Source organism: Apis cerana, linkage group LG12, assembly GCF_029169275.1.
Source record: "Apis cerana isolate GH-2021 linkage group LG12, AcerK_1.0, whole genome shotgun sequence".
NCBI lineage: Eukaryota > Metazoa > Arthropoda > Insecta > Hymenoptera > Apidae > Apis > Apis cerana.
Genome location: NC_083863.1, coordinates 11,234,190 through 11,251,536, shown reverse-complemented (window position 1 = coordinate 11,251,536; position 17,347 = coordinate 11,234,190). Strand labels below are relative to the sequence as shown.

At 34.8% G+C, this 17,347-nt stretch overlaps 1 protein-coding gene across 2 annotated transcripts in view; it reads right to left on the bottom strand.

The window, feature by feature from the left end:
• Window positions 1–6,465: 6,465 nt before the first annotated feature.
• The window catches only part of LOC107996149 (HIV Tat-specific factor 1 homolog), a 33,107-nt gene continuing 22,225 nt past the window's right edge, over window positions 6,466–17,347 (bottom strand). For both annotated transcript variants that reach the window (XM_017054064.3, XM_062083164.1), the window contains exons 4-7: window positions 15,008–15,177; window positions 9,798–9,984; window positions 7,511–7,647; window positions 6,466–7,034 (exon numbers count right to left, since the gene is read on the bottom strand). In XM_017054064.3, the coding sequence (XP_016909553.1) occupies window positions 6,725–7,034; window positions 7,511–7,647; window positions 9,798–9,984; window positions 15,008–15,177 (804 nt within the window). In that variant the 3' untranslated portion in view covers window positions 6,466–6,724. The remainder of the gene's footprint in view (window positions 7,035–7,510; window positions 7,648–9,797; window positions 9,985–15,007; window positions 15,178–17,347) is intronic.

The window sequence follows — 17,347 nt, the reverse complement described above, 5'->3', positions numbered from 1 at the left end:
ACCTGACTCCTGAACCTACCTGACACCTGATCCTACATGACCCCTGAACCCACCTGACACCTGAACCTACCTGACCCCTGAACCGACCTGACCCCTTAAACACCTGACACATGAACCCACCTGACCCCGGAACCAACCAGACCCGTGAACATACCTGAACCCTGAACCCACCTGACACCTGAACCTACCTGACCCCTGAACCCACCTGACCCCTGAACCTACCTGACACCTTAACCCACCTGACCCATGAACCCACCTGTCCCTTGAACCCACCAGAACCCGGAACCAACCTGACCCCAGAACCAACCTGACCCGTGAACATACCTGAACCCTGAACCCACCTGACCCATGAACCCACCTGACCCCGGAACCAACCTGACACCTGAACCAACCTGACCCGTGAACATACCTGAACCCTGAACCCACCTGACACCTGAACATACCTGACCCCTGAACCCACCTGACACCTGAACCTACCTGACCCCTGAACCTTCCTCACCCCTGAACCCACCTGACCCCTGAAACCAACTGACCCCTGAACACACCTGACCCCTGAACCCACCTGACCCATGAACCCACTTGACCCCGGAACCAACCTGACCCGTGAACCTACCTGACCCGTGAACATACCTGACACCTGAACCCACCTGACACCTGAACCTACCTGACCCCTGAACCCACCTGACCCTTGAACCCACCTGTCCGCGGAACCTACATGACCCCTGAACCAACCTGATCCCTGAACACACCTGACCCCTGAACCTACCTGACCCCTGAACCCACCTGACCCCTGAACCTACCTGACCCCTGAACCCACCTGACCCATGAACCCACCTGACCCTTGAACCCACCAGACCCCGGAACCAACCTGACCCCAGAACCAACCTGACCCGTGAACATACCTGAACCCTGAACCCACCTGACACCTGAACATACCAGACCCCTGAACCCACCTGACCCCTTAACCTACCTGACCCATGAACCCACCTGACCCCGGAAACAAGCTGACCCCGGAACCAACCTGACACCTGAACCAACCTGACACGTGAACATAGCTGAATCCTGAACCCACCTTACACCTGAACATACCTGACCCCTGAACCCACCTGACCCCTTAACCCACCTGACCCATGAACCCACCTGACCCCGGAACCAACCTGACCCCTGAACCAACCTGACCCCTGAACCAACCTGACCCGTGAACATACCTGAAACCTGAACCCACCTGACACCTGAACCTACCTGACCCCTGAACCCACCTGACCCCTTAACCCACCTGACCCATGAACCCACTTGACCCCGGAACCAACCTGACCCGTGAACCTACCTGACCCGTGAACATACCTGACACCTGAACCAACCAGACCCGTGAACCCACCTGAACCCTGAACCCACCTGACCCCTGAACCCACCTGACCCCTGAACCCACCAGACCCCTGAACCCACCTGACCCCTTAACCCACCTGACACATGAACCCACCTGACCCCGGAACCAACCTGACACCTGAACCTACCTGAACCCTGAACCCACCTCACACCTGAACCTACCTGACCCCTGAACCACTTGACCCCTGAACCTACCTGACCCCTGAACCCACCTGAACCCTGAACCAACCTGACCCGTGAACCTACCTGACCCGTGAACATACCTGACACCTGAACCCACCTGACACCTGAACATACCTGACCCCTGAACCCACCTGACCCCTTAACCCACCTGACACATGAACCCACCTGACCCCGGAACCAACCTGACCCCTGAACCAACCTGACCCGTGAACATACCTGAACCCTGAACCCACCTGACACCTGAACCTACCTGACCCCTGAACCCACCTGACACCTGAACCTACCTGACCCCTGAACCCACCTGACCCCTGAACCCACCTGACCCCTTAACCCACCTGACCCATGAACCAACCTGACCCCTGAACCAACCTGACCCGTGAACATACCTGACCCGTGAACATACCTGAACCCTGAACCCACCTGACACCTGAACCTACCTGACCCCTGAACCCACCTGACACCTGAACATACCTGACCCCTGAACCCACCTGACCCCTTAACCCACCTGACCCATGAACCCACCTGACCCCGGAACCAACCTGACCCGTGAACCTACCTGACCCGTGAACATACCTGACACCTGAACCCACCTGACCCCTGAACCTACCTGACCCCTGAACCCACCTGACCCCTGAACCAACCTGACCCGTGAACATACCTGAACCCTGAACCCACCTGACACCTGAACCTACCTGACCCCGGAACCAACCTGACCCCGGAACCAACCTGACCCCTGAACCGACCTGACCCCTTAACCCACCTGACACCTGAACCTACCTGACCCCTGAACCACCTGACCCCTGAACCTACCTGACCCCTGAACCCACCTGAACCCTGAACCAACCTGACCCGTGAACCTACCTGACCCGTGAACATACCTGACACCTGAACCCACCTGACACCTGAACCTACCTGACCCCTGAACCCACCTGACCCCTGAACCCACATGACCCCTTAACCCACCTGACCCATGAACCCACCTGACCCCTGAACCAACCTGACCCGTGAACATACCTGACCCGTGAACATACCTGACACCTGAACCCACCTGACCCCTGAACCTACCTGACCCCTGAACCCACCTGACCCATGAACCCACCTGACCCTTGAACCCACCTGACCCCGGAACCAACCTGACCACTGAACCAACCTGACCCGTGAACATACCTGAACCCTGAACCCACCTGACACCTGAACCTACCTGACCCCTGAACCCACCTGACACCTGAACCTACCTGACCCCTGAACCACCTGACCCCTGAACCTACCTGACCCCTGAACCCACCTGAACCCTGAACCAACCTGACCCGTGAACCTACCTGACCCGTGAACATACCTGACACCTGAACCCACCTGACACCTGAACATACCTGACCCCTGAACCCACCTGACCCCTTAACCCACCTGACCCATGAACCCACCTGACCCCGGAACCAACCTGACCCCGGAACCAACCTGACCCCTGAACCAACCTGACCCGTGAACATACCTGAACCCTGAACCCACCTGACACCTGAACCTACCTGACCCCTGAACCCACCTGACACCTGAACCTACCTGACCCCTGAACCCACCTGACCCCTGAACCCACCTGACCCCTGAACCTACCTGACCCCTGAACCCACCTGACACCTGAACCTACCTGACCCCTGAACCCACCTGACCCCTGAACCTACCTGACCCCTGAACCCACCTGAACCCTGAACCAACCTGACCCCTGAACCCACCTGACCCATGAACCCACTTGACCCCGGAACCAACCTGACCCGTGAACCTACCTGACCCGTGAACATACCTGACACCTGAACCCACCTGACCCCTGAACCTACCTGACCCCTGAACCCACCTGACCCATGAACCCACCTGACCCTTGAACCCACCTGACCCCGGAACCAACCTGACCCCTGAACCAACCTGACCCGTGAACATACCTGAACCCTGAACCCACCTGACACCTGAACCTACCTGACCCCTGAACCCACCTGACACCTTAACATACCTGACCCCTGAACCCACCTGACCCCTGAACCTACCTGACCCCTGAACCCACCTGACCCCTGAACCTACCTGACCCCTGAACCCACCTGAACCCTGAACCAACCTGACCCGTGAACCTACTTGACCCGTGAACCTACCTGACCCGTGAACATACCTGACCCCTGAACCCACCTGACCCCTGAACCTACCTGACCCCTGAACCCACCTGAACCATGAACCCACCTAACCCTTGAACCCACCAGACCTCGGAACCAACCTGACCCCTGAACCAACCTGACCCGTGAACATACCTGAACCCTGAACCCACCTGACACCTGAACATACCTGACACCTGAACCCACCTGACCCATGAACCCACCTGACCCTTGAACCCACCAGACCCCGGAACCAACCTGACCCCAGAACCAACCTGACCCGTGAACATACCTGAACCCTGAACCCACCTGACACCTGAACATACCTGACCCCTGAACCCACCTGACCCCTTAACCTACCTGACCCATGAACCCACCTGACCCCGGAACCAACATGACCCCGGAACCAACCTGACCCCTGAACCAACCTGACCCCTGAACCCACCTGACCCCTGAACCCACCTGACCCCTGAACCTACCTGACCCCTGAACCAACCTGACCCCTGAAACAACCTGACCCCTGAACCAACATGACCCCTGAACCAACCTGACCCGTGAACCTACCTGACCCCTGAACCAACCTGACCCCTGAAACAACCTGACCCCTGAACCAACATGACCCGTGAACCTACCTGACCCCTGAACCTACCTGACCCCTGAACCCACCTGACCCCTGAACCAACCTGACCCGTGAACCTACTTTACCCCTGAACCAACCTGACCCGTGAACATACCTGAACCCTGAACCCACCAGACACCTGAACCCATCTGACTCCTGAACCAACCTGACCCCTGAACCAACATGACCCCTGAACCAACCTGACCCCTGAACCTACCTGACCCCTGAACCAACCTGACCCCTGACCAACATGACCCCTGGACCAACCTGACCCCTGAAACTACTTGACCCCTGAACCCACCTGACCCCTGAATCTACTTGAACCCTGAACCCACCTGACACCCGAACCCCCCTGACCCCTGAACCTACCTGACCCCTGCACCAACATGACACCTGAACCCACCTGACCCCTGAACCTACGTGACCCCTGAACCAACATGACCCCTGAACCAACCTGACCCCTGAACCAACCTGACCCCTGAACCAGCCTGACCCCTGAACCAACTTGACCCATGAACCAACATGACCCCTGGACCAACCTGACCCCTGAACCTACGTGACCTCTGAACCAACCTGACCCCTGAACCAACCTCACCCCTGAACCCACCTGACACCTACACCCACCTGACACCTGAAACAACCTGACCCCTGAACCAACATGACCCCTGGACCTACCTGACCCCTAAACCAACTTGACCCCTGAACCATCGTGCCCCCTGAACCAACCTGACCCCTGAAACAACCTGACCCCTGAAACAACCTGACCTGTACAAACATGACCCCTGCACCAACATGACCCCTGAACCAACGTGACCCCTGAACCAATCTGACCCCTGAACCAACCTGACCCCTGCACCAACGTGACTCCGGAACGAACTTGACCCCTGAACCAACCAAATATGTGCGATTTTGAATCGAATGTATGCATAATTTTAAAGAGTATTAAATAAAGTAATGTAGATAAATAGTTAATGGTTTAATAGTAAATGATAAAATAGTTTCATGCTTTGTTTGAAAAATTTATTTCGCTTTTTTTTTTACATTTTCAATTATTTCTCGATTATTATTTCAATTGTTATTCGATTATTTCTCGTTTTCACGATGACGAAAATATAAAATATTAATAGTGAATTTCTTTCTTTTTAAGTTTTATTTTCAGATTTGATCTTCCACGTCGATTTTCTTTTCTATTCTTTTTCGTTGCGTATTATGGAATATTAAAATAAGGAGCTAGTAAAATAAAAGAAAAATTCTTGATCGAGTTTTTCGATTCTAATGATTGACGGCAGCTCTTCTAGTAACGATCGTTTATTTATTATTCCCGATGATGGAATACTATAATTTTAGAATTTTAGAAACTTGTTACGAGATGAACAATGTGCTTTCGATGTTAAAAAAAAATTAAATAACGGTCCAGTAAAAAATTATATTAACGAAATTATGCCTATTAACGTTAAGAAATTGCGAATTAATAATAAATTAGAATCGCAGTAGGAAATTAGAAGAATTATAATAAGAAAATATAAGAGATTCTTTTTTTCTTCTACGAAAAAAAAAGGAAGGAAAGTACTTGATATATACTTACTATTCTAATCTTATTCAACGCTGAGTCGGTAATATCGAAAGTGAAAAATCTTAAAATGATGAAACATTTTATGCCAAATTGAATGATCGTAATTTTCGAATCGCAAAAATCTTTCTCCTAACAACGTTACGTTTTTATACGAAACGAGAAATCATCTTCGAAATTTTAACCGAATAGTGAGTGACAGTTTCTAGGAAATTTCTCTCGTACATGCTGCTACACTTTCTGAATACGTATCGTAATATCTTAAATTCGTATTTATAACGTTATAAAATTCGTTCGTTCGTCGCAGGAATCATCTCTGCTTTATTCGTCTCTGCTAATATTTTGTATATATATATGTATATATTATAAGTATTCTATAATTTAAATATATTAAAATATATTTCCAACGTAAAACGACTTGTATAAAATTTATTTGCGATTGTAAGGAGATAATAAATATAGACGTATTGTATCTCGTAAATTATAAATATGAATTGTAAAATAAATCGTTGAAAACGCAAAATAATGAGAAGCGAAATTGGTATAAAGGTGAGAAAAAAAAAGTGAAGAAAAAATTACAGGGAAAATTATTTTCCTTTATTTCTTTTGAGTAACGAGAACGTGATTTCGATTTTATACATTTAATATAATATAATATTTGAATGTTCAACGATGAATTACAAGTTACTCGATTAAACCGTAATCAACCGTTCTAATATTTCTCGCTAATCACGATCGTCAACGTTACTCTTAATTATGTATTTCATATAAAGCATGTGCTTTTCCCGTGATCGATTAGTGAATACGTATTTCTCAATGAAATTTTTATTACATCTATTCGATATTTTTTATTGCTTCCTGCGAATTTCCAGAATTCAATGATATTTCGCTTCGTTTTGTATTTTCCAACGTCTTCGCGTATTTCGCGATATTCGTGAGTTGTGTCGTTTCCGATTTTTCCAATGTCTTCGCTATTGTTTCGGCTAACCCCGTTTTCTCTGTAATTACAGGCCTTTCGCCTTGTTTTAACTCCTTTCGTATCTCGTCCTTCGCAATTTCCTCTTCCTTCTTTTCCTCTTCAGTTTCCAGATATTTGTCCCATTTAGCAATTCGAGCTTCCGTTTCCGCATCTGTTTCTAAAATTCTAAAACGAGAAAAAAAAATCGATTAGAAAAATATTGTGTTTTCATCGTTCGTCTCTATATCTATCGTCTCTATATATTGTAATCTATCGATTTGTTGTTATACCGAATTTTTTATAAATTCTTAAGCAAATAAGTTAAAAATTAATTGTTATTTCTTGTTAATTATGTATTTGTAATAATTTATTTACATATTTTTTTATAATGTTGTTACGATCATTAATTGATATCTTAAATATTAAAATTACTGAATAAAATATTCAAAATATTTTCTAGAATCGTTTCTCGTTTCTTGAAACGAAGATAAGAAATATTTTCTTTTTACGATCATGAACGTGAGATACGATTAAATCGTTATTTTTTTAATTCATGTAATGATATTTATGTAGAAAGCGAGCCTCGACTGATAATGAACCGACGTTAAATAAAGTTTTATATAAGTGGATAAAGACTACGGAAAAGCGAGAGAGCAACTTACTTGTATTTCGTTTTACCATCCCAGATTTCAGCCGATATTTTCCTTTGGCTGAACCAACGACCGTTTAATAATTGAATACAAGCCTGTGCTTCTGCTGGTTCCCGAAATGTTACCTGTGCAACACCTTCCGGATGTCTCTGCAAACGTATAATGTAAAAATTTTTTTTGAATTCAAGAAAATTTCCTTTTATAATTTATTAAATTATATTAAATATTAATGAGTGTAATATTTTTTTCTACAAAAAACTCTTATGTACATTTGCGCGAAGAATTTCATTTTTTGAATTCATAATTATATGTTATGCGAAACGAAAAACGAGTTGAAAAAACCGGTTAAAATTTCGAATAAAATTACTTTCGAATAATCGCCGTTGAATTATGAATAATAGCCAATTTATTCGAAGAGATTATTCGAAGAGCGATTAGTTCAAATAACTTTGAATGATTTAAACAAAGATTTAATAAATGTAATGATAATTTTAACTTAAGTTTTTACATATTTCAAGATTTCGAATAATTTGAATAAGTAACGGAATAAGTAAGGATCGCGTAAATAAAAGCACGAAATCGTTTGTCGGCACTTTGGATCGACAACGAATACGAAATTCGAGTTTCGTTCGTGTTATGGACAATAAACATGGTTCGAAATGACAGCTAACCCAAAACACGAAGAGGAATTGAGAGCTCGAACGTTTGAGAGAGACTTCGACGAAAAAATTTATGATCTATTGTTTCGGTGTGACGGTGTGACATGCTTCGCCGGATGATATATAAGCGAACAAAAATATTTGTCGACTTCGATAATTGGTTCCCTTTTTTTCAATTTTTAACCAAGTTCGAGCTAAAGAATACAATACTCGCTTTGAATGATATTGAATGATTTCGCTGTATCAAATGTATCGATTATAAATATTTTGTTGTTAAATTTAATAAGATTAGGTTATTTTTTTGGAGGAATATCCATGAATTCTTTGCGATTGTCATTTTTTCTTGTTGTTTCTTGCATCTTGCATCTTTAATGTGTTTTTTTTAATACGTTTTTTTCATCTTTGAATCAACAAAACCGTATATTCAATGTGGTTAATAAATAAACGGTATTTGTGATTTGTTATAAAAATTTAAAATAATATTATCTTTGATGAAAAAGAAAAAATAAAAAAAAAATTATAGATCGGATCAAATTGTCTTATCTATTGACATGATCGCTAAAAAATACAAACTTGAAGTTGTATATAAAAAAGAAACGCTAAAAGATAATGATATTTTTACACATTCAATGGTGTATCTTATTAATGTTGAATTTTTATTCTGCATTTAATAAAATGCATAATAGCGTGCATAAAAATATAAACTGTTAAAAAATTAAAATGAAATAATTTTGCGGAATTATATATTTCGATTCAATTATATAATAAGAAAAAAATTACGTTTTTAAATTTATAATTTTTTGAAAAGCATGATATCTTTCTAAAAGCGAATGAAACGAAACAAATTTTATTTTACGAGATTATTTCTTTTCTTTTCGTATAAGAAAAATTAAATTTTCAATATCTGATTTATTTAAATTTTATCCCATTTTTATCAATCGCCATTTGTAACAATTTTTCTTCGATCTATTAATTATTGTTATTAATTATATTGTTATTATATTACATTGATCCGATACACGAAGAAAATAATAAAAATTTTGATATAAGAGATGAAAAATATTCGATATTGATCCAAAGTATTCGATATTGAAAGAAGAAAGATCTGTTCCATTTTGCATGGGTCATTAAAGAAATCTACGATGATTCAATTGTAAGCAGTGTATATACTTGTAGTAAGTGCATAGTTATAAAATATTACGTGACATTGCTTCATTAGTCAGTGATGATCTAAGCGACACAGAATGCTTATATAATCGATTTAAATTGATGCTTTAATGATCGATTTTTTTGTAGATATTCGTAAATTTATTAATATTTAATTAATTATTAATCGCGCATGATCGATAAAATAAATTTATTATATGAAATAGTTTATTAAAAAATCATTTAGATTATCATTGAAATTATCATTGAGATAAAAAAAACATTTTTTTTTAAATGCATCATTTTTTATAAAATGATACGTTATTAGATTGAAATACGTAGATATAATTTAATTTCATTGTTATTATTTTTATTTTATTAGAATTAAGAATAATATGCTAATACGAACTCGTAAACTGATCTGATATTTGGATTTATTGCATTTATTTTTTCGAGAATAATCTAATAAAAGTGATTGTTTCGGATGTACTTACATCGTAAATAACAACTTTTCGAACGTCACCGCATTTCAAACATTCGGATCTAATGTCCTGTTGATATTCCAGCAATAATGACACTTCTTTGTCAAAATCTTCCGGAGAAAATAGATTTTTTATAATTACTACTCTTTCGTGTTTTAATGGTTCCCCTGGGGCACGTTCAGGCCTCCAATCGAATAGTCTGTGACAAAAACAATAAGAATAAATAAATAATAGAAATTTATAAATAATTGGACATTTTTTGTGCGTGTATTTATAAAAAAATTGAAATCTTTTATTTATTCTTTGTGATATATATTTTTTATATGTATTTCAAATTATATTTATTGTATTATCTGTGGATTTATTAAAAATTTTTTTTATTACTTAATAAATAAATAAATAAACTTAGATAGAAATTTGTAAAATTTTTATAAATTAAAAAAAATATATACTAGACTTTTAGATTTTATTGATTTTATAATTTTATATTATAATTAATTTTATATTTCAATACAAATTGAAATTGAAAATATGAAAAAATGAAAATAAATTCGTATAAATTAGTTATATGTTGACAATTTTTAATTTTTCAATTTTATATCTTCGAATTGCGCTTGAATCATAATTTATATTATATATTATAATTATTTAAGAATTATTTGCATTTCGCATATTTAAAAGATTTTACATGCATAAACGAATTAATTATAAATTTTTGCAAATTGTGTTTGTTATTTGCATTCAAATTATATTTTATATACATATATAGATATATTTTAAGAGTCTTTCAATTAAGCGAGAGAATATAAAAAATGAAATTTGCATTTAAAGTGAAGATATAAAATTTCAAATCGAATTTGCATGAGCGTAACGAGATAATCAATGTATTGTACGAAGAGTAAATATATACGGTGTGATATAAGATTAAGTGACACGTGGCTTTTTCTAATTTGCAAATAGACGTAGACTAGAAACTACAATAATTTTTTTACAAGAAATAAATATCATCAAGTCCGTTTCAATTTTATATAATGTGTTATAATTTTATAGTGTGTGAAAAATATATCTAATCTATAAATAATCTAATCAAAAAATGTTTATTTAATTATTTAAATTAAGTATATGATTGAATGAATTGAATGTTGATGTATTTAGTATATATATCACATAATATTTATGCCATGATTAAACAAATATGAAATCAATGACAAATGTGTATCAGCGATAATGTATATAGATCAAATGCTTCATTTACAACATCGTGGTTGGTAAAATTGATTTTAATTAATTACTGATTTTAATTAATTAAAAAAACTGATTTAATTAGAAAAGAAAATAAATTTATCAAGATATCGGTCAATGTACAAAGTTTATCGAAATTTGTTTGTATGTGCGATCAGTTTATTAATCAAAAGTTTTATTACATAATTTTTTTATGTATAAAATTGTATCGATAAATAAACACGCATGGAAATTTATACATACATATATACACAAGTATATATATATATATATATATATATATATATATACGATAAGAATATATATGAATAATAAGAATTGGATTAAAAATTGGATATTCGTCGAATAGAAAATTACAGCATTTATTATATCCGAAAATTGTTTACTTTATATTACTTTATATTATTTTATATATTTTTTTTTGTTCTATAATATTCACTTATCACGAGTAATATTTATGGAGAAAAATTAAAAAAAAAAAATTTTATTTTCAACTGTTATTTTTGTCGCATAATGACAGCTATACGTCGTGTTGATGACCTAAATGACGTAAGCCAGAAATAATGTCCTACTATCGATAATAATACTATCGAATGCAACAATCTTAATATATTTTTACATATCTAATATATATGTGTATTTATATGGTTATTATATATATTTATATATTTATATATTTATATATATTTAGGATAGATAAAGATTTTTTTAATTTCTTATTGTATAAATATTACGTAACATTATTACGTAACGTTTCAAGAAAAAATGGAAGATTGTACATTATTACATTTTGTTTTTTCTTTTCATGCCAAATCAATCTTCTGATTAATTTTCTCATAATATACCAAATATAAATAAATATTGTTTACAATTGTTTAAAAACTACGTATAATTATTCAGTGTAATTAATTACTATGTTTTTAAATAAAAGAATTCTTTTTTATGTGTAAACTATCTATTATTCTACAACTTATTATTATTAAATTGTATGTATCGATGATAAAAATTAAACTTCAATCGAAATTCTGAAATTGGAAATGCAATACGAAAATTGAATTTAATATAATTCAATTCTAAAAATAGTTTTTATCAAAAAAATAGTTTTCTAAAAATAGTTTTGAAATGCAAACTAATCGTAAAATTAAAGAGCAATGATAAAGCAATTTCAAATAGAAATCATTAAACGAATGAAATTTATTTTTAATTCAATTTTTCCTTTCGTTCAATTCAACATCCCCAAGTATTTTTTTTTTTTTTTTTATATAAGAAAAAGTAAGAGTAAGACGAAAAATAAAAATAAGAGAAGCGAAATAAAATTTTATAATTGAAAAATAATTATTTTTTATTGATTTCGAATATAAATTCGAATATAAAAATTTAGAATACGAATCATGTATATATGTACATATGATTGAAATTCAATAATTTGATGCGAAGAACAAATCTATAAAGATATCGTTATAATATCGTTGCATAAAATAATAAACATGGGAATCGTTATGAAATTGACGAAGGCCATGAAAGAAAATTAATTGATCGATATCGAGGCCATGAGAGAAAATTGTCCGAATAAGGAAACAAGATAGACAAATAGAAATCGATTTGAGCGCGAAAAGACCGTTAGAGTTGAGACTTCCGGTAAGGAACAGTCGAGATGGACCTCAAGTTCATTCGTAAATAACTGGTTTTCGCAAAGTTCAGGGCATCGAACTCTCGTCCTTAAGCGGATACTTCGTGCACACCAATGAAGATGGCAAACACTCGACTAACTGATGATTACTGATGATACTGTGAATGGATAGTATCACGGATAAGGACCCTCTATTCAAATATATTCACAGATTTCAGAATCGATATATCTTAACCGCAAAATTCTCAAACTTGAAGATATTTCAACGGAAATGGGAAAGAGAAAAGGAGAGAAAGAGAAAGACAGAGGAGGGAGGGGAAGAAAGAGAGAGAGAAAGAAAGAGAAAAAATTAATTGCAACAATTAGTTGGTTTACGATATTAAATGATTTAAAAATTTTCAATATAAATTTGAAAGCGAAGGAAAAAAAAGAAATAAGAACAAGTGGTGATGCATCGTAAGGCAGCATCGCATATGGATCACGAGATGGGAAGAAATCGTTTCTTTTTACTCACTGAATGGACATGTGTAAGAAAGTACGGAGATCTGAATGCAAGAGCGATATATTAACATCGTGAGGCGTGAGTAATCGAGTCGCGCAGCTGCTTTTACCGGAATTCACCAACGCCAAACAGTCTGGCCCTATTATCTCGAGCAACTTGATTCGAGCCTCTCTGATATCCGGTTTATGGAACGTGATCAAATTCATCATGACCTCTGCCGATCGTTCGATTTCATACGATCTCGAGTACGAAGATGAACGGAAATGATTTTATTCGTTCGTTTCGAATACATTTTATAACTTTCTATGTTTTTATACTATACTATTCTTTCTATATATGGTATATACTATACTTTCTATATTATTTATATACAAATATATATGTATAAATATATATGTACGGAAAAATTTTCAACTTTTTTTTTGCTGAAACGATCAAAAAAGAAAATATATATTATTTAAAAGTTTTTAGAAATTTAAAATTTAGAATTGTTATTTTGATTTTAATATTAAGAATTAATAATACCAGAAATTAATAATAAAACTCAAAAATTTTAGAGAAACTAAAATTATTAACTATAAGTATTGGAATATTTTTATGAACGTTTATGGAACTTTTTGTTATTAAAGCTTTGTGTTTGTTATTTATAATATTTCATGTAATATATATATATATTACGCAAATTGAGATCTTGGAATTATAATGATTTTTGAAATTATGGAAAAGTTATAATAATTTTAATTAATGTTCCTTAGAACGAAATTATTTCTCGATTAATTTTATAGAATTGTAAGTTTATGCCTTCATCGAAATAACTTGTAGTCACTTATGATCGAACGGTGCAATTTTGAGGATGAACAGCATACCATATTCAAATTTGATATAATTTCCGAAATATTTATCAATTTTTTTCTACCATTCTGATTTGTAAAAGAAAAATGAATTGCACACGAGGTTTGAGTTTTTGTACTTAATGTAAATCGATTCTTGACGAGGAAAAGATAATATATGAATAATATACCGTAACTAAAGACTAACTAGTATAAAGACGAAACATATATTGATTCCTAGAAGACTGAGAGATAACACGTGTGTTGTACGATATGGATTCTGAAATAACTGCCAACAGGATAAGATGCGATTTTAATATGGAATTATTTGGAACGAACTCAATATCGTTATTTTTTCAGGATATTAAAAAGACCGAATAGATATTTCTTTCTGCGCTTAATAATTGTGAAATCACTGTGAATTTATACGTGATAAGATACACATAATTGTTCAAAGTTTTGAATAACGAAGAATTATAAAGAATTATAATAAAATTCTGATAAAATAAAATACAATTGTGATATATTTTAAATCATTGGATATATTTAAATATATTTAATATTTCTTTAAATTGAAATTAAAATTAAAAATATAATATATGTATTTCGAGCAAACGATTATTTTAATACACTGTATTTTTAAAATAATCTTAAATTTGCATTTTTTCTGATAAAACATAAATAGAAATCTACAAAATTAATTTGTTTTTTCAAGAATTTAGAATTTAAATTTAACCGAATAGATAATACATGTATATTATATGTAGATAATATATGTATATTTATATTTCAATTGAGATAGTTTGATTATAAGATATTAAAGATAGAGGTAAAATTTACATTTTTTGCATTCTTACTTTCCATCGAAAAGAAAAGAATAATAAAATAAAAAAAATGAAGTAATTTAGTTAGATACAGGCTTATCTTGATCTTACAATTACGATTATCTATCCATTTAACGATAAGTAAGAAAAAGAAAGAAATTCTAAAAATGAAATATCTACTATATGCGACTTACTTTTCTTGCAACTTTTTCTGTCGTTCCTTATCCTTTTTTTTCCGTTTCGGTTTCAAGGCTGGGTCGTACGCGTCTCCTTTCATTTGAAACTTTGCCCTCTGAACAGACAACGTTTTACCCCTGATTTGCGATTTATCCAAGATCTTTAATGCCAAATCCACCGATTCGACCTGAATAAAAAAAAAAGTAAAAAAATGAAAAAAAAAATCGTAAAGGTTAATTAAACGCAAGAAATACATCGCGAGGAAGGCGTAGTTAATAACATAAATGACTACAAGTTTCTATTTAGAAAATTAAATAGAGAAAAAATTATGTATCTTAGGAAATTACTAATTGGCTAAATTTATTCAAATTTTATTTAAATTTTTATTTATCAATTTCCCATTTATAAATATTTATAACAAACATGTCTCAATTTATTCTATCTAAATTCTAAATTCTAACTTGTAAATTCCTTCTATTCTACATTATTTTATGATACAATTTTTTTTTTTTTGACTTTACTTATTTTTTTTTATCTTCTATTCTATCATATTTACTCTATCAATTATTAATTATTTCATTTGATTTTTTATTATTCAAATTATTTTATTATTCATCGAGAGATATGAGAATGAAAATGTTTCTTTTAATAAGAATACTAATTAAATATTATAAAAGAAAAATAAATGCAAAGCTATTTCAATATTATCATTTATATCATTTTATGTCAACAATTAATTCGTCCTCTGATGCACAAATAAATTGATATTAATTTTCAACATTATAATTCAGATTTCCACTATAATAATCATGAATATTCGAGCAGTTTTAGTAAGGAATATATCGTCGATGAATTAACGCGCAAAATGTAAAATATTATCAATCATCGTTTAACAGTTTATACCTTGGGAATATGTGGATATCGTCTGCGAGTCGTTCAAATGTTTTTAATTTCAAATCTTGATGAAAAGCAAAGCAAATAAAAAAACTTAAAAATAAAATCTCTTAATTTGAAAAATAATATTTTTTTCTCTTTGAATATTATATTTTGAAATGAAAATTAAAAAAGATTAATAAATATTAAAAAAGAAATTGCAAATATGATTCGTTTATCATCATTTCCATTTGACGTTTCTTATCCTTTTCTAACGAATAAGAAATATTGCGTTTAAGTGAAAAGAGACAATTGTTTGTTTGTTTATTTATTTATTTATTTATTTGTTTTTTCATTTTTTTCAGACAGAAAAGTTGCGAGGAAAATAATTGATAAATGTATGCAGCGATCGAAATTGTAAAACAATTTCAAATGTACCTTCATCGAAAGGTGAAGAAAATCGTTATTATATCTATTATCAAATATTTTAATACACACGTAATATACATTTTATTCTCTTATAAAAAGCATAACAAAAAAGGATAATCGTTCGATTATATTTATATGATCGTATCAGAAAAATTATACCTATTCTGCAATGAAACGAAAACGAATTGTTACATAATCACAGATATATAACTCGAGTTATACGAAAATATCGGATAGATATTAATACTAAAAATAGAAAATTCCAGCTCATACAGCAGCAGAACGGATCGAATCGGTAGTTCTACCAGATTTATTTTCAAACTATTATATATAATAGTTTCAATGTTCGATTAAACTATTAAAATACTTTTAACCGTGATTTCATATCTTTTAAAGCGGCGTACGAGAATCGTTGATTGGTAAAAATTGTTTGGAAAAAATTTTATATAAATTTATATAAAATCAGAGTCAAATACGATTAACGTATAAAATTATCTTAATTTTAAATAAAATATTTTTATTTTATTCATCCGTTTTCGTTTTATTATCGAATTTCTCTTTCTTTGTTTTTAAAAAAATATGTAGGCGTGATAAACGAGTAATTTCGAATGAACGATTAAATGGATAAATTTACTCGTGCCAAATTGAGCGATGATGTAACGATAGCGGAATATATCTGGTAACAATGACACGGAAAAATATTGTTCCACATTATTCGTCTAATAAAAATGTTTAAAATTCACTATGATACATATTTTCTTTCTTTTTATATTTTTTAAATCTAAATCTAATCTATTAATTAATCTCTGTATTTTTCGATGTAAGAGGAATTTGAAAAAAATCCAATTCAATAATATAAATAGAGATTATTGGTATTTTAAAATGAGTTAAAATAATATTTCTTCAACGAGCAGTTCAACCATGTTAATTTTCGACGATCTTTTAATTTTATAATCGATTATATTATATATTATCATTTATTGTCTAGTTTATATAAACAAATTTACAACAAATAATTATTCGAAACGTATAGATATTTAAGATACGATAATGTT